General features: G+C 43.4%; 1 protein-coding gene across 1 annotated transcript; it reads right to left on the bottom strand.

Annotated features, from left to right (window-relative positions):
• Positions 1–1,160: 1,160 nt before the first annotated feature.
• Positions 1,161–16,559, bottom strand: EIF3B (eukaryotic translation initiation factor 3 subunit B). The gene is made up of 19 exons (XM_082291853.1): positions 15,891–16,559; positions 12,542–12,734; positions 11,361–11,480; positions 11,212–11,269; positions 10,422–10,550; positions 9,251–9,408; positions 8,512–8,643; positions 8,354–8,420; positions 8,202–8,248; positions 7,231–7,441; positions 6,589–6,661; positions 6,001–6,123; positions 5,742–5,820; positions 4,758–4,896; positions 4,434–4,559; positions 3,876–3,953; positions 3,333–3,441; positions 2,854–2,971; positions 1,161–1,733 (listed from the first exon to the last, which is right to left on the bottom strand). The coding sequence occupies exons 1-18, from the start codon at positions 16,360–16,362 to the stop codon at positions 2,868–2,870; spliced, it is 2,418 nt and encodes an 805-aa protein (XP_082147979.1). The 5' UTR covers positions 16,363–16,559; the 3' UTR covers positions 1,161–1,733; positions 2,854–2,867.
• Positions 16,560–19,898: the final 3,339 nt, after the last annotated feature.

The raw sequence follows: 19,898 nt of genomic DNA, 5'->3' as shown, positions 1-19,898 counted from the left end.
AACCATTCCACAGTCACTGGAGAACTTTGTTGTGCTCTAAGTTCTTCTGCACTGTTTTTCTAGAAAGTATTTCTTTCCAGTCCAGTTGAGAAATGAGGCTGGGGAATACTGTGGAGTAAACTTTAATCAACTATGTACCTGTCTATATGGATTATGAATGAACAAATGCAGAAAACTGGAAATTAATACAGACTTTTGGAAAAACAACACATGCTGGTTAAAGAGTGAATTGTTGACACTAAGTACCATTTACAGGAAAATAATTTTGAAAACTTCCTGGTGAAGAGGACATGGGAGTTAATTGAGGCATTTGTGCACTGGCCATCACAGTAAATTTACCTATGAAAAAGGAAGTGCTGAGAACATCCCTGTCCCTTGGCCACCTGCAGCTGAGTGGGGCTGTCCTGTGCCCAGAGGGCTTCCCACTCCAGAGCTGTCCCACCCTGCTGTACAAGTGAGCCCTGGGCTTAAGGAAAGCCAGTCAAGAGTGCTCACCTTGGCAATTTCCCTGCCCAGTCCAGAAGAGAGGAACATCCTCATTCTCCAAGGGCAAGGAACAGGCCAACCTCTCACTGACTGCTCTGACAAGATCCAGTTCTACATATAAATATTAAATATAAATATATAAATATATAAATATATAAATATATAAATATATAAATATATAAATATATAAATATATAAATATATAAATATATAAATATATAAATGCTGCTGCACCAGCTCTGAGTACAGTTCTCCCTGCTGAGCTTGGAGGCCTTTGGAAATGGAACCAGGTACTGCAAGAGGAAGCAAAAGGCATGTGGACAGAGCACTGTTCTAGAAGTCTGCAATTTTCTAACATTTCTAACTAACAAGACACAAGTCCAAAAATTCCTGAGGCTTTTATCAGTTTGCAAATGGTTTAAGAATCCAGTCATTTTCTAGTCACTCCACCACCATGAACAGGTCAAAGTGACAGATTAATGAGCTGTACCATATTGTAAACAACAAACCAACCACAACACAAAGCCAGAAGGGCCATGAGGAACCAAGATTTGAAAAAAAAAATCCAAAGGAACCATTAAGGCAATACAGCAAACACACTCTTATTACTGGGTGCTGTTTGACATTGATCATTCAGGGAAAGATTCCCTACAAACGACACGAAGCCAGCCTGGTTTTAGTATAGGTCTGCTTTTATTTCCATATTCAGCTCTTTGAGGGAGACATCCTTTCACAATCTGAAAGGAGGAGGGTATAGCCCGCTGTAGTGCTGCTTCAGCACACTAAAACACATCATACGAAAAATGGTTCTGGTGACTTTTCCCCAACCCAAACGAACGCCTGTCCATGCCCTTGGGACACAGAGAGAGCCCTGGAACCCAAACATTGTGTGTGTGACACAGGGGTGCACTGGTGAATCTCACCTCACTGGCAAGAGGCAAAAACTGCCAGCTGGCAAGGACTGCACGGGAATCTGGAAGTAAATACTGGTAGTAGTGGATTTAAAAAGAAAAAAATAATACTCAAACCCTAGAAAAAAAAAAAAAAAAAGAATATAAATTTAAAAGCAGCGCCTTTCCAGTATCTCACTGCAGCAGGCAGCCAGACTTAAAGGCACTACAATGTGTCAGAATGGAGAAAATCTGGTGCATCCACCCTTCCAGAGTGCAAGAATATGGATTAAGAATTCCAAAGTTGTTATAGGCTTTCGGAAAACAAACTTCTTTTCAGCACGAGATCTGGTGGAGCTGCAAAAAACAAAAAAAAGAGGTGAGTTAGCTACTGTATTTTATACAAACAGCTCAACCTCAGCAGCTGAGCTGGTGAAAGGCTACACCAGCTTGTGTTTCACCTCTTCCTAAACTCATGTGGTTTAAATCCATACAGTAAGCAGCTTCTCTCCCTCTTCCTTCCATAAAAAGATCTCCCATGTATGGAACACAGATAAGCCAGACCCAAAGACAGTCAAAGGTATCAAGCTTGTTATTTTTCTACAGCTCCCAGAGGCACATGTTGCACCTGAGCTCTTTAGACATTTGGAGGCTGAAGAACTACAGGGTGACTTACAGGTGTGTATTTCCAGTCTCCCCTCCCTCTTCCTTAAGTGAGATCCTAAACATGACAGAGCACAAACCCACTGCAAGTTTTAAATCCTGTGTCTTCATTATCAAGGTATTTTTCCTCCTTAATACAACGTCAAGCTCCCTAAAAGACATTTTCCACAGCAGGGGCTGGGAGTAGCCTCCATCGCCAACATAAAATATATGAATTCGAAAGAAGGAACTGGGAGAAACACCAAATTAAGTAAAATATTTCAGCAACAAGCCATGACAGTCAGTACACAAAAATCTGCCACTACCTGAACTCTACCCAGCTTTTCTAGAAAACAATATCTGACTTCATGTAGATATTTAAACATCATCTCAAAATTTTATCAGCCTACAGATAAATGCTGCATAATCTTTAATACAGTATTTAAACTCTGCCTAGTCTTGGACTAACATGCAAATCTTCCAAAAGGCAAAATTCCTATCTCATACTAACTACAATTCCTTCTACAGACAGAACCTACAGCCTCTGCAATACACTGTGTTCAGAGGCTGACCCTGACTCTGCTGTGGGTTTGATCTCTCTGGCCAGACAGGACATACACAGTACTCTGCTCAGTACAACTCACAAATCTGACTGTCTGCAATTACTTTTTAAAAAAAGATTTTGTCTCCTCTAGCCACAAAAAAACCCCCCAAACAACAATTCAGAGAACAACACATTCACCAATGCTACAGACAGACCTAACTCTCTCAAGCAAATTATCAGCTCTATAGCAATAGTTGACAGAAAGTTTCTCTCTACTGAGAGTTATCTTACCACAGTTTTATTAATTACTCTGGTTCTGCAAGGGTAATAATTTCTTCATTGATAAAAAATTCCACAGTCTCCTCCTCCCAGTCATCAACATTGCTGTCCAGCTCATCTGTGTCTACCCCTGCAATGGAGAAAACATCAGCACTGAACCCATCAAACAAGGCAGCAAGGGAATGATTTGATGCTCTTGGCAGAAACATTCCTTAGAGCAGCAGTGAAACAAGAGGTATTTGGTACTTTAAATCATAACAAGTACATGCAAAATTTATTCAGGCATTACTGTCTCCCACTACAGTTTTATCCTAAGGTCAAGCCAATGCCTTTTTTCTCCCCCTTAAATCCTGTCACGATTCAGGATAAAAAGTACAAAAAAACTGCAGAGAACACAGGACTGGCTTCAGCAGGAAGCAGAGGGAGAAGAGGAGAGGATGAGGCCCCAAAGGAGGTGTTTCTCGGCGGTTTTGCCCAGCCCTGAGTCTCACCCCCGCGCAGCTCCAGGCGCTCGTTGCGCTGCTCCATGTACAGCTCTTGCGCCATCTTGCGGTACTTCCTGAACTCCTCCATCATCGTGCGCCGCCGCTCCACCAGCTCCTGCGGGGGCAGGAAGGGGTTAAACCTCCCACGGAACCAAACCCGTACGACAGGCATTTCTTAGCGAGTCAAGCTTTGTTCTCAGAAACACCTTCTACTGATTCAGAAGAAAAAGGATTCCCTTCTGTAATCAAAATGCTGTTTTGGTGAGGTTTTTTTTTTAATTGAAAGAGCTTTACTTATTTTAAACTCTGGCTAATGCAGCAACACACTGAGAACTCCAAAATTTTACCACCTTTGCTTAATGAGGTAACACCAGTTCCTCTCCAGACTCTTTACAGCAGCACCTCTCTGAACTACCCACTGGACTAATTCTAACCATCTGGATTCAAATGAACACTTGTGATACAGGAAATGTAATTTACCTATCACCACTGCCAACTAAGGATAAGCTACAAGAGTTTAATCTATAATGTATTTCAAAAGTGTCTTGCCTTTGAAGCTTTGGACTGGCTCAGGCGATCCTTCTGCTCAAATATCTTGGAGTATTTCTTCAGGTCCTTCTTAATTTGCTGTGAAACAGGAAATTTTATTTCAACTGGAGTATCAGACTAGCAATTACAACCACCATCTTCTCTAAGAACTCCTTTGGCAGGCCTAAGCAGGCTATGCCTTTCTGAAGAACATCTCTCTGGTAGGCAATTTCCCTTCACTATAATTTTGTTCTTCCTGGCTTATAGATCATATAAGTGCTTCTGTACACACACAACTAGCAAAGTCTGAACAAAAAAATTCAATCTTACTCTTCTTTATACCCTTTCATCATACCCTAACTGTAAGAACAACTGGTGACCATTTCTACTTTGAGCTTACAATACAGTTAATATCTGGAGACATTCCCAGAAATGAGGTCTCACACAGCAACGTGTTCATTCACACATTCAGGGCAAAAGGCAGTTGTGTAACAAGCCTCATCCTCAAGAAGAGGAAGCAAACCAAGTATGCTTGATACACCAAATCCATGTCAGCACAAAGGCCCTGGAATACCCTACCTTTATCTGATCCTCGCTGAGCAGGGTAGCTGGTCGTGGTCTCCAGAGCAGCTGACAGAACCTGTCTTTGTTGTTTTTCTGAAGCAGACGGCCTTGGAAGGTCCATAACCAATATGCATTGTCCACCTGGAAGAGCAGTGCACCAGCTCAGCCAAGAAAAGCTTAAACTCAACACTGGAGTCCTCAGAAATTCATGTTTAAAACTGCGGTGCAGGTTAAGTCATTGGACCAGTGACAGGTGTTCGTTTTCTCTTCCTAATCAAAAGTCCTTTCCAGTACCACTGGAAGAGCAAGCAGGGGTGGGGAAAAGAGGTGCATCAGTACCTTGTGGCTCCACCAAGACACTGAGGTGACAATGTATCTGCCCGTGGGGTCCCACTCCACATCCGAGGCCGTGTAGTGCTCCGCGATGTTCATCATGGTGCAGTCGGACGTGTCAACAAACGCTAAGGCACCATTCATGCTGCACAGGCAAAACAAGACATTGCTTTACACACCAGCACAGCCTGGGGTTTTAAAAGCATTTCACAAGCTGCATCTCTACGAATCCTCATTACAAACAAATTCCCACAGCAGCCAAGAGACAGGTTGGTACCAGTCTCTATGGCTGGAAAGGAACATGGTGGATAAAAACAAAACACCCCGTAAGAATGACACTTTTGTTTCCATGTTCAGTGACCCTTAAGAATACATATAAAATGGGTTAAAGTTACAGTAAAAACATGCTCTAGGCAAGCTAGAGCCAGAGTTGAACAATCATATGCTTAGACAGAGTAGTGAAGAAAAGATTAAAGAAAAAATTCATCCACTAAGATGAACAGCAGTGCTTGTTTGAAAGCATGTGAAAGCAAGTATTACTTGACTAGTTAATAACAATCATTTTCACTTGCTCTAAAGTGCAACTTTCTCGATAATTCTTTCACAAAGCAGCACTGTCATTAACAGGTACTGCCCATGAAAGGGCACTAGATTGACAACAAATGCATCACAAGAGCCACATACATGTCCAAACTGGACTGGCTCAGTCAGTATTTAACTTGAACAGCTGAAAGGTGTTTCTAAATATCCACTTTTCTGTAGAAAAATGCATTCCTCATTTGATGTGGCAAAAATAGGAAATGAAAGCTGCAAAGGACTAAGCTACATCATGAAGTTGCATCTCTGCTCTGCCTTTGCTTTTGCACAGCTCTATCAGGATTACTGCAATCAACATTCACCGGGACACCAAACACTTCTTGGTGAGATACAGTAGTTCTTTTCCTCCTAAAAATGAATGTAATGCTGTTCAGCAACCTGTGCAACACTCACCTTCTGAGGCCAGCCAACACTACAAATTGCCCCTGGGGACTCCAGAATATCGTGTTTGCCTGCTGTTTGTCAAATGTTTCTGAAAAGAAACATGGCAAATTCAGAAAGAGATCTCAGTCCAATGTCATCAATTACCTCGCAAGCATCAGCCCCACCAATTTCTCACAAGACATCACAAACAGCCACAATTTTGAGTTTACTGCATCTTCTACCATGCAAAATCCTTATTATCTGCACTTCTCACTTGTTTTTCACTTACTTATGAGTTCTATTTTCCCGTTGTTTTTAACATGGTAAAAGGAAACTGAAATTCGTGGAGTTTCTCCATGCAACACAGCAAACTTGCTTCCATTTGGTTCCCAAGCAAAGGCTATAATGCTTTCTGTAACAAGAGGAGCCAAAACTCTGTTAAAGGACAATACAAACCTCTGATTTTCTTTAGCTACCAAAGAAAACTAAGATATTGAAGAGAGAGAACCCATCAGTTAACAGACTTTCTTTTAAAACACACGTTGATAAGGCAATTGCAGGGAGTTAGGGGAAGTGTTTCTAACTATAGCTCTAAGTCTTCCATCTTCTACAAAATACACTCATTGTCAGCCCTACCATCTTTATTAATAACACATTTTCACTTCTGTCATCTTCCAAGTCAGTCACAAGCATGAAAAGCACCAGAAGTTTTGATTTCTCATTTTAACATGAGACATTCTGGAACATTAACAATCCAGCTCTTTTCCAAAGAGTGGAAGTCCTAATTATGTCACATGCCAACAAGAATTTGTAAGGAAAACACAAGGATCTATACAAAAAAGTTCAAGCTCAAAAGTAAGGAACTACGTGGCATTACCTTTCATTTCCACCACATCCACTGGCACCTGTTTCTCTCTCATGCGGAATATTTCAAAGTTGGTCACTACTCCCTGTAAAGGCCAAAACCAGCTCGTTATCCAGCACATAAACAGCAGAGTAAATAATTTTATCACTAGGCATAGAAGGACAACTCCATAATTAGCCTGTTAGGACACAGGATGAGAGTGAGTCAAGGTTTATTCCTTTAATGAGAGCAAATAAATACAATATGCCTCCTTATAAAAAACATCCCAAATTTGTTCTGATGAAGAATAACTTCAGAATTGTACAAAAGCATCTATTTTTTTTCAGACTGTTATAAAATTTAATTAAGACAGATGAACATGTGGCACATTACACAACTTGACCTACATCTTGTTCAGCAGCTGCTTAATTCTGAGCAGGGGAAGAGGTGAGGCGTAGACCTCTCAGAGACCAAGAGGCCACTAAAGTCAAAGCAAATCCTGGATGCAAACATGACATACATTTTGTTTTCCACATGCTTCAAATTCAAATGGAAAAAATTAAAAATAGCTTTGACATGATATAATTTACACTGCCTCTACTGAAAGGCAGTACTGTAAGAAAAGGAAGCATGAGACAGAACCAAATTTTACCAATAAAATCAGAATCCATGTACCTGTGTGCCTTTGGGAGTCCTGTCTACCTTCACACACAGGTAGTCCCCGTTCTTCTGCCAGTGCAGTTTACAATCTACTACGTTGAACAAATTCCGCACACGAATTTCTTGTCTAGAAGGCAGCTGCATCAAAGTCACTCTTGCTGGGATGTCTTTGTCCTCAGGCACCCAGAAAGCAATTATGTTACCACCGGGAGACCATGAGAAATCTCTACAGGAACAAAGTTAAAAATATGCCGTTTTAATTTTCAGTTAGAGATGCTACAAGCAGAAACCACTTTCCTCATTGTATCTGAATGTTGCAGACAAAGATCCACTCTCAATAATAAAGACAGGCACAGACACATAACCGAGGGCAATTTAATAACGATACCAAAACAGATCTTTAAGCAGCTATTTAAATTTGCTATATCACCAGTGTTATCCAATCAGTATATCTCACCAAAAAGCAGGGATTACACATAGAATAAATGCCAAAGATCTAGGAACAAATGAGCCAAAAAAACCCCTATTAAATTACCATGGAGACCATCTTCTTGCACCTGGGTACACTTGACTTTCTTGCTGATTTACAGAGACGTATTTTTAAAACTCTCAGAGGAGTCAGTGTGTCTTGTACAGACACAGCACACTGCACTGAGCCAGCACAACCACCTTGTTAGGGAGATGTTCCCTAACTAACTGCATTCCAGTGTGGTTCCTTTGTAGACAAGGAACAGGACTCCCAAGCTAGACCCTGGATTAAGCAGTACCACAAAGAAGATTTCAAAGCACAGAACCTACCAAGTGTATTCATCAACAAATGGAGAGTTTTCCATTTCTTTTTGCCACTTTCTCTAATTTGATCAACTCAACATGTAAGGCTGTTTGCTCTAGTCAACAGTCTAAAGATTCCTCTCACCATAACAAATCCCCAGACTAAAGGATTCCAGCTAAAGAGCACAGTTATGATTACAAGGGAATAGACTCACCTTATCCCATTGATTTTCAAGCTCTTTTTGTCCAACAAACCCATAGACTAAAAGATGAGAAAAGGATGAATTTTCAAGTTAGTAACATTCTTGTATTTCAACACATACTTTCTACTCTCATTATTATGCAAAAAACCCCTGCAAGAACTTACAGGTGTTTCATAGATGCTGAGGGTATCTGAAGTCATTCGAGCAAAGAATTTACCATCATGACTCCATCTAAGCAAGAAAAAAAGCCATTAAATTGGAACTGCCTTTTTACTAAATGAAGCCTGGGACTACAACTCTCTAATTCTGTTTTTCAACCTACTTAAAAATAGGCCAATGAGCTGAGTTTTCACAGTGGAATCCTCTCTTCTTTTGGCCAGTCAGAATATCCCAGATGATGATAGCCTGAGGGTCATCCTGTGTGTCCATCAAAGGGCTGAAGGTCACTAAATACCTACAAAGGAAAGAATCCATTTCACTATTGAAACTTCATCTAATATGTCAGTACCAGCAGCCTTTCACCCAAGTAGTATTTAAATACCAGGCACTTTGAAACAAAAGTTTCACTAATGGGATTTTTCAGGAGAGAGAAAAATAAGAACAGGATGATAAAGGAGGAGAAAGCTTCCCTGATATCCCTCTGGCTAAAAAGATTCTACATTTATGTGCAAGTCTTTCCATATTGATGTTACAAGGCAGGGGAACTCGACAAATACACTGTTACCTATTATATAGTTTTGACATGAGAATAACACTGGTTTTGAACCAAACATAAATCATTGACCTTATCCAACCCAAACTACAGGGATGCTGGATTTCTCCATTAGTAAATAATCTCTTTCCTACAATAAAGCATAAAACCCAACTGCTTCCAAATATGTTACTTGAAAACCATCAACAGAAAATGTATCTCAGTCCTGAAATTACTTTATCCTTCTCTCCAGAGTTCCTTAATGTTCAAGAAATCTTCAGGAATTAATTTCAGCACTCCAGATTTGGAGGATGCTATTCATGCCTCATGCTTTTGACCCCTTAGCCCAAACCAATGTCATGCTCTGTACCTTTCACAGGGTGAGAAGTCAATAAGCTGCACTCCTTGGTGACTAAACCTTTGAATCTGTTTGAACTTCTCTCCACCCCACAGAGCGATGCCTCTCTGGTGGAACGTAGCCAGGTAGGTGCCTTTGGGAGACCAACGGACGTAGGTCTCTGTCCACCTCTGGATTTTAAAAAAAAGTACACATAAAAGCTTAATTTCATTCTGTGTTCCTGAAAGGGAAAGAATTAATGCATGGCTTGTAGCAGCACATTTTGTAAATCCCTTTACTAAGGGAACATCTCAGGATCTGTGATAATTGTGGAGTTTAATTTCATGCACATAACATACAGTACCTATTCTTCAGGTTGAAAACTCTCAGTTAAGACCTTTCCAACTTACAGATCACCAAAGATGTTTTTCAGGTACAGTGACATCTTTTGTGTAGTAACAATTAAATCCACCTAACGGCCTGGGTTTCCTTCTTTCAGCCTTGGTAAGAACATACTCTTCTCAGAAGTAAGGGTAAGTATTTCAACTTTCTGAACAACACAGCTCTGGACTTTCAGCTAAGTTAGAGAGGTCTCAGCAATACAGACCACATCCAGAGACCATGGTGATGAGCAAATATTCTCACCATCCCAGAGCCAACTTCCTTCTACTGTAATGCACAGTGGTTATTAAGGAAAATGCTCCTGGGTCCTAACAGTTCCCAGCAAGTCCAGTGCCTGCAGCAGACAGGCAGACTAACTCTCCCTCTTTTATGCCATTACCAAACCAGCTATTCCTCTTTAACACCTCTGTGGTCAGCACAAAAGCAAGGAGTCATCTGAAGCAGCAAACATAAGCACATATTCAGCTCGAATGAATAGTGCTCCTCAAACTCTGACTTTGCATTCTCAGGTCTTTCTGAATCACCTATAACAGAGAGATGAAGGAAACTAATGGGCATCAGAAACCAGTTTAAAAAAAACCCAACCACCACCATAAACTCCAAAAAGCTCACTCCACAGTTCTCTTACCTAAGCAGCTAAATTTAATTCTAAAGGATGTGATTTCACCACTCTTCACAAGGAAGAAAAAATTATTTCAGCAATGGGAGAAAGATTTTTTTTTTTAATTAAAAAGCTGCAATGTCATAAAATGAAGGAGACTGGCAGTGTATCTGCAATCTCCAGCACTTCCAGGACACTCACTGCTCTGTCCTCAATTTGAACAGGTTCCTTGATGTCATTCCAGAAAATGGATGTCCGGTCTCCTGACTCAAAGATGACACTGTACTGATCCCTACAGTCAGGGTCTTCCAACCAGTATCGGAGATTCCCCTGAGAAAAACAGAGCAAAAGGACTATTAGTGAGTCAAAGACTAAGACAGTAAGTTCCACAAATTAGTATCTACCTGGCAGGTGGAAGTTGGTCTTACCAGAGAATGCAACTTTGGGGTCTTACCACTGCAAACAAGTTTTTGAAGTGAAATTTAACAATTCCACTTGCTGGATGCTGGAGGCTGAGAGCACACCATGAACAGGTGGACCTTCAAGATGGTTTGATGATGTTTAATATTTATTTTAAACAAGAAATCACTTGGTATTTGGTTTTCAAAGAAAAAACAAACTATCCTTTCTTCCACCAGACTATTTACAAACCAACTGGTAACAAACACCAAAGTTTGCCTCAAACAATTAAGAATATATAAAAAGATGCTTTTGAAAATCTATTTTTAAACGACTTGTGCAAAATTATTATTTACTCTTAAATAATAGGAGTAAATTAAGCTTTACACTATGTGTAACTATTAAACAGAAGCACTGAGTTCCTCCCATCACTTCATGATGGTGAGCATGAAGGAACAGGAGCACGTGATCAGTACTGCTATTTACACAACCATTAACACATCATTTCTATTTTTATATGGATATTCCAGCAATGAAGTAACCATTGAATATTAAGCTGAATATTCTTTCTGCTTTTCAAAAAATTCCTTACCAAATCCTTAAATGGCTGTTTCTCAGGGATTTCCCATTCATCACTGATTGTCATGTACCTGAAAGAACAATTTGGCTGGTTACACTCCATACAGGCACTCTGGATTAGAATCCCCAAATCTACAGATAACACACAACTGCTGCACTCACTTATCAAAGTCTGTGAAGAGGTTGACTCTGAAAGTGTGCTGCTTATCCAGTTTGTATCCATCTGCGTTCTTCACGGCATCCACGGCATGAGAGGGGGACATGTACTCCAGGAAGATGTACCTACAAGGAAGGAAAACCAAAGTAGAAGACACTGCTGACTACAAAACAGGCTCATAATAAAGAAGAAACAATGGGGATGAATTAAGAATTCAGTACAGTGCATCTACAAGATAACTTCTTGTCTTGTCCCTAACCAATTAGGGTAAATAGCAATTAATCTCCATTCTGGCCACAGGCTCACACAGATTTTAACTGTCTGGGCCTGACCTCAATTAATCTGATATCCTTTTTGAAATGGGCCAGATCCTACAAGTTGACTACAAGTTCAGCACAACCATGACAACAGTGAGAGCCAGAACAGGCAGGTTACATCCACAGCTCTTCCCAGCTGAGTAACAGGTCATGTTTAGGAATGGTAACTTGCTGTCACAGGCATCTCAAAGCATCGCTCTTGTTTTACAATTACACAACTCAGCTTCCTTCTGGCCACTTAATCCAAGCTACCTTGGAGCCCAGCAGACTCAAAACTAATGGTATCCTGAACACCATCAAACAGTGTCTCAGAGAGAGATAAACAGAGAGAATAATTTTCTCGTGCTTCTCACACTGACCTTATAGAATCAATAATCCCTCCACTCCAGAAAACTTGGGGTTTTTTTATGCCTTCTAAACTATGGATTCCTCCAATATGAGGAGTATTTGTTACAGACACTGACAGTCTATTTTGCAATGAACAGTACATCCACTGCTACCAGGTTTTTAACTCAAGAGGACCTTTCACTTACTGACTAACCATAGCAGAAAACTAAGAATAAACTCCTCATGTGGTACTGCACAGACATTTGTCTCCAAACCCAGCTAAACTGTTTCCGTAATTAATCCCCACCACACTCTACTATGGAGCCTAATGAGCTGTTAAGGTTCTCAGTTCCCTCAGGAACTTGTTTGTCACTGAGACTGATGTCAGGACTGCACAGGCTGAGGTAGAAGAAGCTGATGATAAGGACTATGAGGTCACCCTAAAAACTGGCCATAAAGTATTGACACTAACAATCAAGGGTAAGCCCCTTACACAGAGCTGTGTTTCAATCCTTTTTCCAATTGGAGTTACCATGACTTACCCTTTTGTTTTTCCATCTGCTTCCGGATAAAATTCATTGATAATTTTACCAAACTTGGAAAATATTTTGTGGATGACATTCTTCAGTTTCTCCAGTCGGTCTGGTCCAACCTGGGGAACATTATCCACGACAATCACCGAGTCTATTCCATCTGCTTCCTGTGGCTGATCTTTCAGGATGTCACCAAGCAGTTCTGCAAAGACAAGACAGACAGGAAATTAAGGCACTGGTCACATCAAGGAGGAGAAAGACAAAGGTGTAAAGAACAGTGAAAGTAAGAGAACAGAGAGACTTCACATTTCAGGAAATTTCAAGAATCATTTAAGAGACTTGGTAGTGAATGAACCTTCTGTCAAAAAAACAACTGAAGTGAATGCACAACATCCCAACAGCACTTCCTGGCTAAGTGACAGGATTATGTGGTTTCATGGCAAACTTTAGGCACCCAACTCTCAAAGTCTTTCTTTAAAAAAATCCTTCACACACCGAGGTCATCAACACTTGCACTATCAGCTTTTTTCAGGAGATGAAACTGGCTCAGGAAGTCCTCAAAACTGACAATAGTACAGACAAATGCATGATTTATTACCTGACCTCTTGCTCAAATTATAACCAGATGACTTTGATAAAAATAAATGTAACCTGTACCTCCCTCCCAGATTACATGAGTTTCAGCATAATTCAAAACTACCCACCATACTGGCAGCTCTGCATGTCTCAGCATCACTATAATTATGTTTAGAACTCACACTCCATCTAAACTTTTAATTAAGCACAAAAATGAAGGTCTAAGGCAAGACACTTAAAGCCATATTTAAGCTTTGTGAAGACAAGCACACATCTTTTCACACTGGATATTCCTCAAACATATTAATTCCTGAGTATCTGCAGTAAGTTTTAAGCTTACATGAAGATCACTATAAAATACAAGGCCATACAAAAAATGAGTTCACACCACCATACTTTTGAATTAGATAAAATCTGGACAGTCAGACTACCTATAGCATGCACAGACTAGGAAAAAGGTGTTGTATATGCTAATGTTTTAAAGACATTAGATATTTGATGGTTTTGTAATTCAAGAAATTTTTCTGCCCAGAAACATCATTGGAAAGATCTCCAGCAATGAAGAAATATGAGAAATATGCTTACTTGGAATTTCAAACTACTAAAAAGTTGCTTTCTACAACTTTAAGCTTCTACAGGTTATTACATATGAAGCTTCCCACAGGTCTGGGGCAATGTGCTTCACAAATGTTTAGTCCATTACCACCAAGATTATGTAGCATCCACAGAATATTGCTGTTTGTAGTATTTATCACTCATAAAGATGATCTCCATGTGCATGTAAGAACTACAAATAACAATATAAAATATATAAAATGAAGGCATGCCCCACAAGGACATTTCCACAGGAGTCTACAAGCAAAAGGAGAAAACCAAAGTAAAAAAACCACAGAAGGGTAATTTTAAGGCTCTTTTAGCTATTTTTTTCATAATCACTTCTCACCAAAGACTCTGTAGGCCTACAGACAGGCCAAGGAATGCATGTTTAGATTCCTGGGCAGGAATGCAACACTCTGCATTGAATCAAAACTGTAACAGACTGAAGACAAATTCCCACACTGTGCCCTTAAATTCAAAACTGTGACCAAAGGAATCTTCAAAGACTAAGAAGCTGGTTCAGCAAGCTCCTACTGCAGCCAGAAGGGAAGCAGGGTGTGGTGGGTACAGGGCTATCTTCAGCTGGCAGTATTTTAAGGACCACTGTCATTATCTGAACTAAAGCTTCACTGGTACCTAAGTGATTGTCCAACACATCCCTTCTCCTGCTTTAACTCGGATCAGCTGTTCTTCCATGCCACCGCCACTCAGGGGGGAAAAAAGTGGCAGTAAAAGATCTGAGACGTTCCAGTCCTAAAGCTGGTCCATCTCACAGGTGTTCCTGAAGATTTGTGTTGTGATGAGCATGGAAAGAACCTTGACTTGGTCACACTGGACTGCTTTTCTCCTTGGGAAGGGCACCAGAATAATGGGAAAGGAATAAGGAAGCTCAAGAAGCAATACACACAGATAGAAAGTCAGACCACCAAGAGGGACTAAACTTAAACGCTGTAATTCAGCCACTAATACTGGATTTCATACAGCTGAGAAGTTAACCAAATTAATTAACAATAAAATAGGTAGGGATGGAAAACATGCCCAGTTTCTAAGAAGGAACAAAACAACAATCCTAGATGTAGACAAAATGTATTAAGCACTTAGCAAAAAGAATCCAACTCCAAGGCAATTTTGCCAAAGTCTCCTTAAGAAACAAATGCAAAAGTTCAAAGAGCTGTTATACAGACTGCTAAACTGAGAACAGCAAACACTTCCTTAATCTAGGATATTTGGCTGCTGTTTTATTAAACTAAACAAAGGACTGAAACACAAGAATGCACCTGTATTACCTGTATTTCACAGCCAGTGGAGATAACTGGCTGATTTACAGTCCTGTGCTTTAGAAACATCTTTCCAGTTTTGATACGTGTAACAGACCCTACAACACACAGAATACCTGCACAAGAAACCCTACAACAGCACAAATGCTGAACAAATAATGGGGGAAACAAGTACTTTTGCTATTCAAAAGCTAAGAAAATTTATCCAGAAAGCCCCATCTAAAAACCACTAAATTACGGTTCTAACTTCTGTACGACAAGCCCACCCATAAACCTTTATTGTCTGTGCAGCTACACAACAGCTTTGCCATTTTAAGGCCGTCAATATCCACTACTTTTAAAAGAGCCTGGGCTGACATTTTTAACTGCCAAAACCGATTTTTCCCTATTTTCTTGTCACAAAGTACCAACATCACTTCTTCATGAGCAGTAACTCTTCTCAAACCCTGTTTACCTACGGATTTCATCCTGGGTGCACGAAAAAAACCAGAACGATGAAACCTAGTTTGTAACGACCACGTCAACCACTTAAAACTTCTGTTTCTACAGCTGAGTTTAACTAATGGAGGCAAAGGGAAGGGAGACGAGCTGATGATTCCACTCTGTGAGGGCAGCCCACATCTGAGGTGTAACAGCGATTTTAGAACCACTTTAACAGTAGATATTATAACAGCAGCGTTGTGCGGTGCAGAGATAACTCAGAGAAAAGATCATTTATGAAGCACAGCTACGATGCAGACGCGCACTCAGCATCTGGAGCTGCCCAGCACCAGGGCAGAGGCGCTGCGGGGCCCGCGGGACTCGGGGCACAGCGTTCCCCGGCCTGGCCCCGACTCCCCACGGGCTCCCCCGGCTCCGGGCAACGCCGGGGCCCCCACAGCGCTCCCGCGGCTGCTCCCGTCCCGCACCTTCGTCGCTGATGTCGTCCACGAAGTCCTCGGGGTCGCTGAAGGAAATCTCATCCTCGGGCTCGGCCGGGACGGCAGGCGCGGCCTCCCCGTTCTCCTGCGCCGCGCCGGGCTCGGCCTCGGCCGGCGGCTCGGACTTGGGCTCCGCCGCGGGCTCGGCCCCGGCCTCAGAGCCGGGCTCGGGCTCGGCCTTCACGGGGCTCTCGCGGCCAGAGGGCGGCTGCGGCTCGGGGAGCGGCTGCTCGGGCTCCTCGGCGGCAGCGGGCGGCGGCGGCTCGGGGCGCCCCGGCGGCGCTCCGGACTCCCCTCCTCCTTCCGCCTCCTCATCTTCCTTGTCGTCTTCCTCCTGCTCCTCCTGCTGCTGCGGCGACTCCGCGGGCGGCGGGGCCGCGTCCGTGTGCTCCAGCTCCTCGGCGGGGCCCTGCGCGCCGGGCGGCGCGGCGGCCGCGGGGCTCTCCTCGGTGTCCTGCATGGGCGGGCGGCGGTGCCCGGGGCCGGCGGCGGTGCCCGGGTCTCGGTGTCCGGGTCTCGGCGCGGTACCCGGTGCTCTGTGCTCGCTACGGGGTGTCGGTGCTCGGTCCCGGTCCCGTCCGGAGCGCGGCGGGGAAAGGCGGGGGAGGGGCGGGGCGGCTCCTACGGCCGGGCCATGTGCGCCAGGCCCAGCGGCCCGCGCGCGCCGGCTCCTACCAACGCGCTCAGAGCGAGAGGGGGGATCTCTGTCCCCGCCGCCGCTCCTGCCCGCCGCCGCCTTCTCTCCGCTCCACACACAAGCGATTCCGCCGCCTTTACCAGCCCTGTCTTGCTCAGCCAGCGGCGGCTTCGCCACCTTCTCACCCCACTGCACTCTTGGCACCCCTATTTCGTGACTGCTGTGGTTGAGCCCAAGATGGCGCCGCCTTCCATTCTACTGAGGTGGGGTCCGACCGAACCATTTTTCGGGGAGCGCCATTACATTTAACTGTGCTGACGCCATGTGAAACTTCCCTGGATGTGTGTCGCAGCCCAGCGCTGGGCAGGCGGTGACAGGACAGCGCACTGGCGCGAAACTCACCCTACTACCCCCCTACAATCTTTCACCATGAGTTCGCCCGAAGGCAGTCGGCGCGCGCGTGGGCGCTACCAAGCTGGTGTAGAGGGGGAGGCTCGCGGCGCTGAGCTGTCACCGACGCGGTTGTGCCCGAGCGCGGCGAGGGCGGCGGGTCAGCGCACCCCCGCGGCGGCGGGGCTGTGTGGTACGGCCCGGCGGCAGCGCCACATCAGCCGGGCGGGACGGCGGCGCCGGGGCTGTGGGGATGCTGGCGGCGGCCGTGGCCGGGCTGCTTCCGAGAGCTGTTTTAGTCCCACAATGACCTTTGTGGGTTTTAAACGACATTTTTCGTGACATACAAGGTGACAGTGGCCATGCCGCGGCATTTCTGCCTGGCCCGGTTGGCGGGAGAGGCCTTCAAGGGGTGGTGACCTCCCGGTGCAGCTGGATACACCGAAGGATGGTGATCTGAGGGGTCACCGTTTACAGTCCGGGCGTCTTAGCATGATTTTAAAGTGGTTTCTAAATTGATAAAGCTCCCATCTGTCACGCTGTTTACCAGCATGACTGACCTGAGAGATCTGACCCCGCGTTACCGATTGAAGCGCTGCATTCTGTCCCGGGCACCTCAGGTGGATGAAAAATGTGTGGTAGCGTCACTTTTCCCAGCATATGTGCTAATACAGTATATTCGAAGTGGCTCAGTAAACTTGGAATTTGCATCGGATACCATCTTGAGGCGTCAATTTTAGAGAAAAAAGATCTCAAAGAATAATCTGTGCCCACCTAAGAGACGAACACGTAAATTTTGAGTAGAGCTTCTGGTTTTAATTTTATATCCTAGTACTTTCAATCAATCGTCACAACAAACAATAAAAATGCCGGCATAAAAAAAAAAAAAAAAAAGAGCAGAGCAGGTACTGCACATGGCATTTTAAAATTAAACCTTGTTTTATATTGCAGTATCTTCCATGTTTTGACAAACTAAGATGTTTAAGAAACTAAGGCAGACACGCCAGTTGTGTAATTTTTCAGGGAGTCACACGATGGCATCCGAACTCCAATTTCGTAGGCTGAGCGTGTCCATTCCCTACTGAAGCCTCAGACAGCTCGAATTAATGGAGATGACGAGTGGCACTTTGTGCAGCTATTTTTGCCCCTCATTATATCATGGTAGCTGACCAGACTCTGACTTCCCAGTCAGCATCAGCACTGACACTAAAGTGAACAGAAATTGCTGTTTCCTGCCATCACAACCACATATTTTCCAAATGTGAGGCAGGACATGGCTGCAGTTCAATCCATGGTCCCAGCTATTCCATGGCTCTTCCAGGAGCGTGTGTGAGGTCTGTGCTGCTCTTGTTTCACCACTCCCGCAGTTGTCTGTATTGTTGGAATGTGCAATTTCTGCAATTACCCTTCTTCCTGTTTGCACTTTTCCAGCCACTTTGGTTAAACAGTGGATCTGAACATTGGATTCTCCTTTCCCTGACATTGCACGTGCTGCTCTTTGTACTTTCCTGTACTGTTCAGCAACTCTTGATTTATCTGCTCTTCCTTCCTTCCTTCTCCCTTTCCTTTCTCTGTTGAAGTTTCCCCTCAGTCCCTGTGTTATCACAGTGCTATTCTTTTTCTTCCAGTCCTTACTCAGCAATCTGAGGGAGAGTGGAACATCTTTTAAAATCAAAGATTTCAGCACTAGCAGCTGAAGCCTGTTTCTTTAAGTACTCCACATGCAAAACTCCTAATCAATGGGAAATCTGGGGGAAGAAATCTAGCAGGAATGGCTTTTTATAACACAACTCTCCAACCGGCCGAGCCTCATGAATTTCATTGCATGCAGGTGATCTGAGAATAGTGAAGCTGACAGCTCTGTTTCCTAAACTGAATTCTGAAGGAGTAAGCAAGTTCTTGTATGAAATTTCATCTAATCCTGACAGGACGTGCCTGGAATGACACATTGTGAGGCAGAGCCTTGGGTAGGGACCTATTTTTGCATTGCTTTTGTCACCTGGAACCTGCTGCTTTGGCCCCTCTGCCCTGCTCTGGTGAGACCCAGCCGGAGTCCTGCATCCAGCTCTGGGGTCCCAGCACAGGAAGGACATGGACCTCTTGGAACAAGTCCAGAGGAGGCCACTAAGATGATCAGAGGGATGGAGCAGCTCTCCTGGAGGAAAGGCTGAGAGAATTGGGATTGTTCAGTCTGGAGAAGAGAAGGTTTTGGGGTGACCTAACTGTGGCCTTTCAGTACCTGAAGGGGCCTGCAAGAAAGATGGAGAGAGACTACTTACAAGGAGGAATGGCTTTAAATCGAAAGAGAGTAGGTTTAGATTAGAGAATAAATTGTTCCTTGTGAGGGTGGGGAGGCCCTGGCACAGGCTGCCCATCGAAGCTGTGGCTGCCCCAGCCCTGGAAGTGTCCAAGGCCAGGTTGGACAGGGTTTGGAGCAACCTGGGACAGTGGAAGGTGTCCCTGCCCATGGCAGGGGGCTGTAGCAAGATGATCTTTAAGGCCCCTTCCAATCCAAACCATTCTGTGATTCTATGATATGTGCTCTTTTTTTTTCTTTAGTGTTTATTGTTTCTTTATGCTGAAGGTTTTCCAGAAGCTTTTGCTGCAGTTACAGCAAATACAGAAGTGTTCAATAACTTATGTCAGGCAGACTCTTTCTGGCCCTGTTCAAAAATGATTTCTGCAATTGAATTATTTTTCACAGTATTTTTCTTCAAGACTCCAAAGCAATCTTCAGTTGAGAATATCTTATTTATACCAAATAAATAGTTATGCTATTAGCTTAAGTACAGACCAATCAAAAATCTATAGCTAAATGAGAACATGTTGATTCCTCCATTCATTTTCTCAAAAAATGCTATATAGGCGAAAAATCCTGTGGTGTTCAGAAGTGCTGAGCACGCAGAACTCTGCTCGGCTGCTGTACAAACACGATTTGAAGGGCCTCTCAGCTGAAATAATGCCATGCT

The sequence above is a fragment of the Coloeus monedula genome (assembly GCF_965178545.1).
Source record: "Coloeus monedula genome assembly, chromosome: 16".
Classification (NCBI taxonomy): Eukaryota; Metazoa; Chordata; class Aves; order Passeriformes; family Corvidae; genus Coloeus; species Coloeus monedula.
The sequence above is the reverse complement of the archived record's forward strand: the minus strand, read 5'-3'. Positions and strand labels throughout refer to the sequence as shown.

Coding starts and splice junctions, on each gene's coding strand:
- EIF3B (XM_082291853.1), bottom strand. CDS start 16,362: ATGCAGGACACCGAGGAGAGCCCCGCGGCCGCCGCGCCGCCCGGCGCG. Junction 11,481..12,541: donor GCAGATGGAAAAACAAAAGG/GTAAGTCATGGT, acceptor CCTTCCTTGTAG/GTACATCTTCCTGGAGTACA. Junction 11,270..11,360: donor CTCTTCACAGACTTTGATAA/GTGAGTGCAGCA, acceptor TTGTTCTTTCAG/GTACATGACAATCAGTGATG.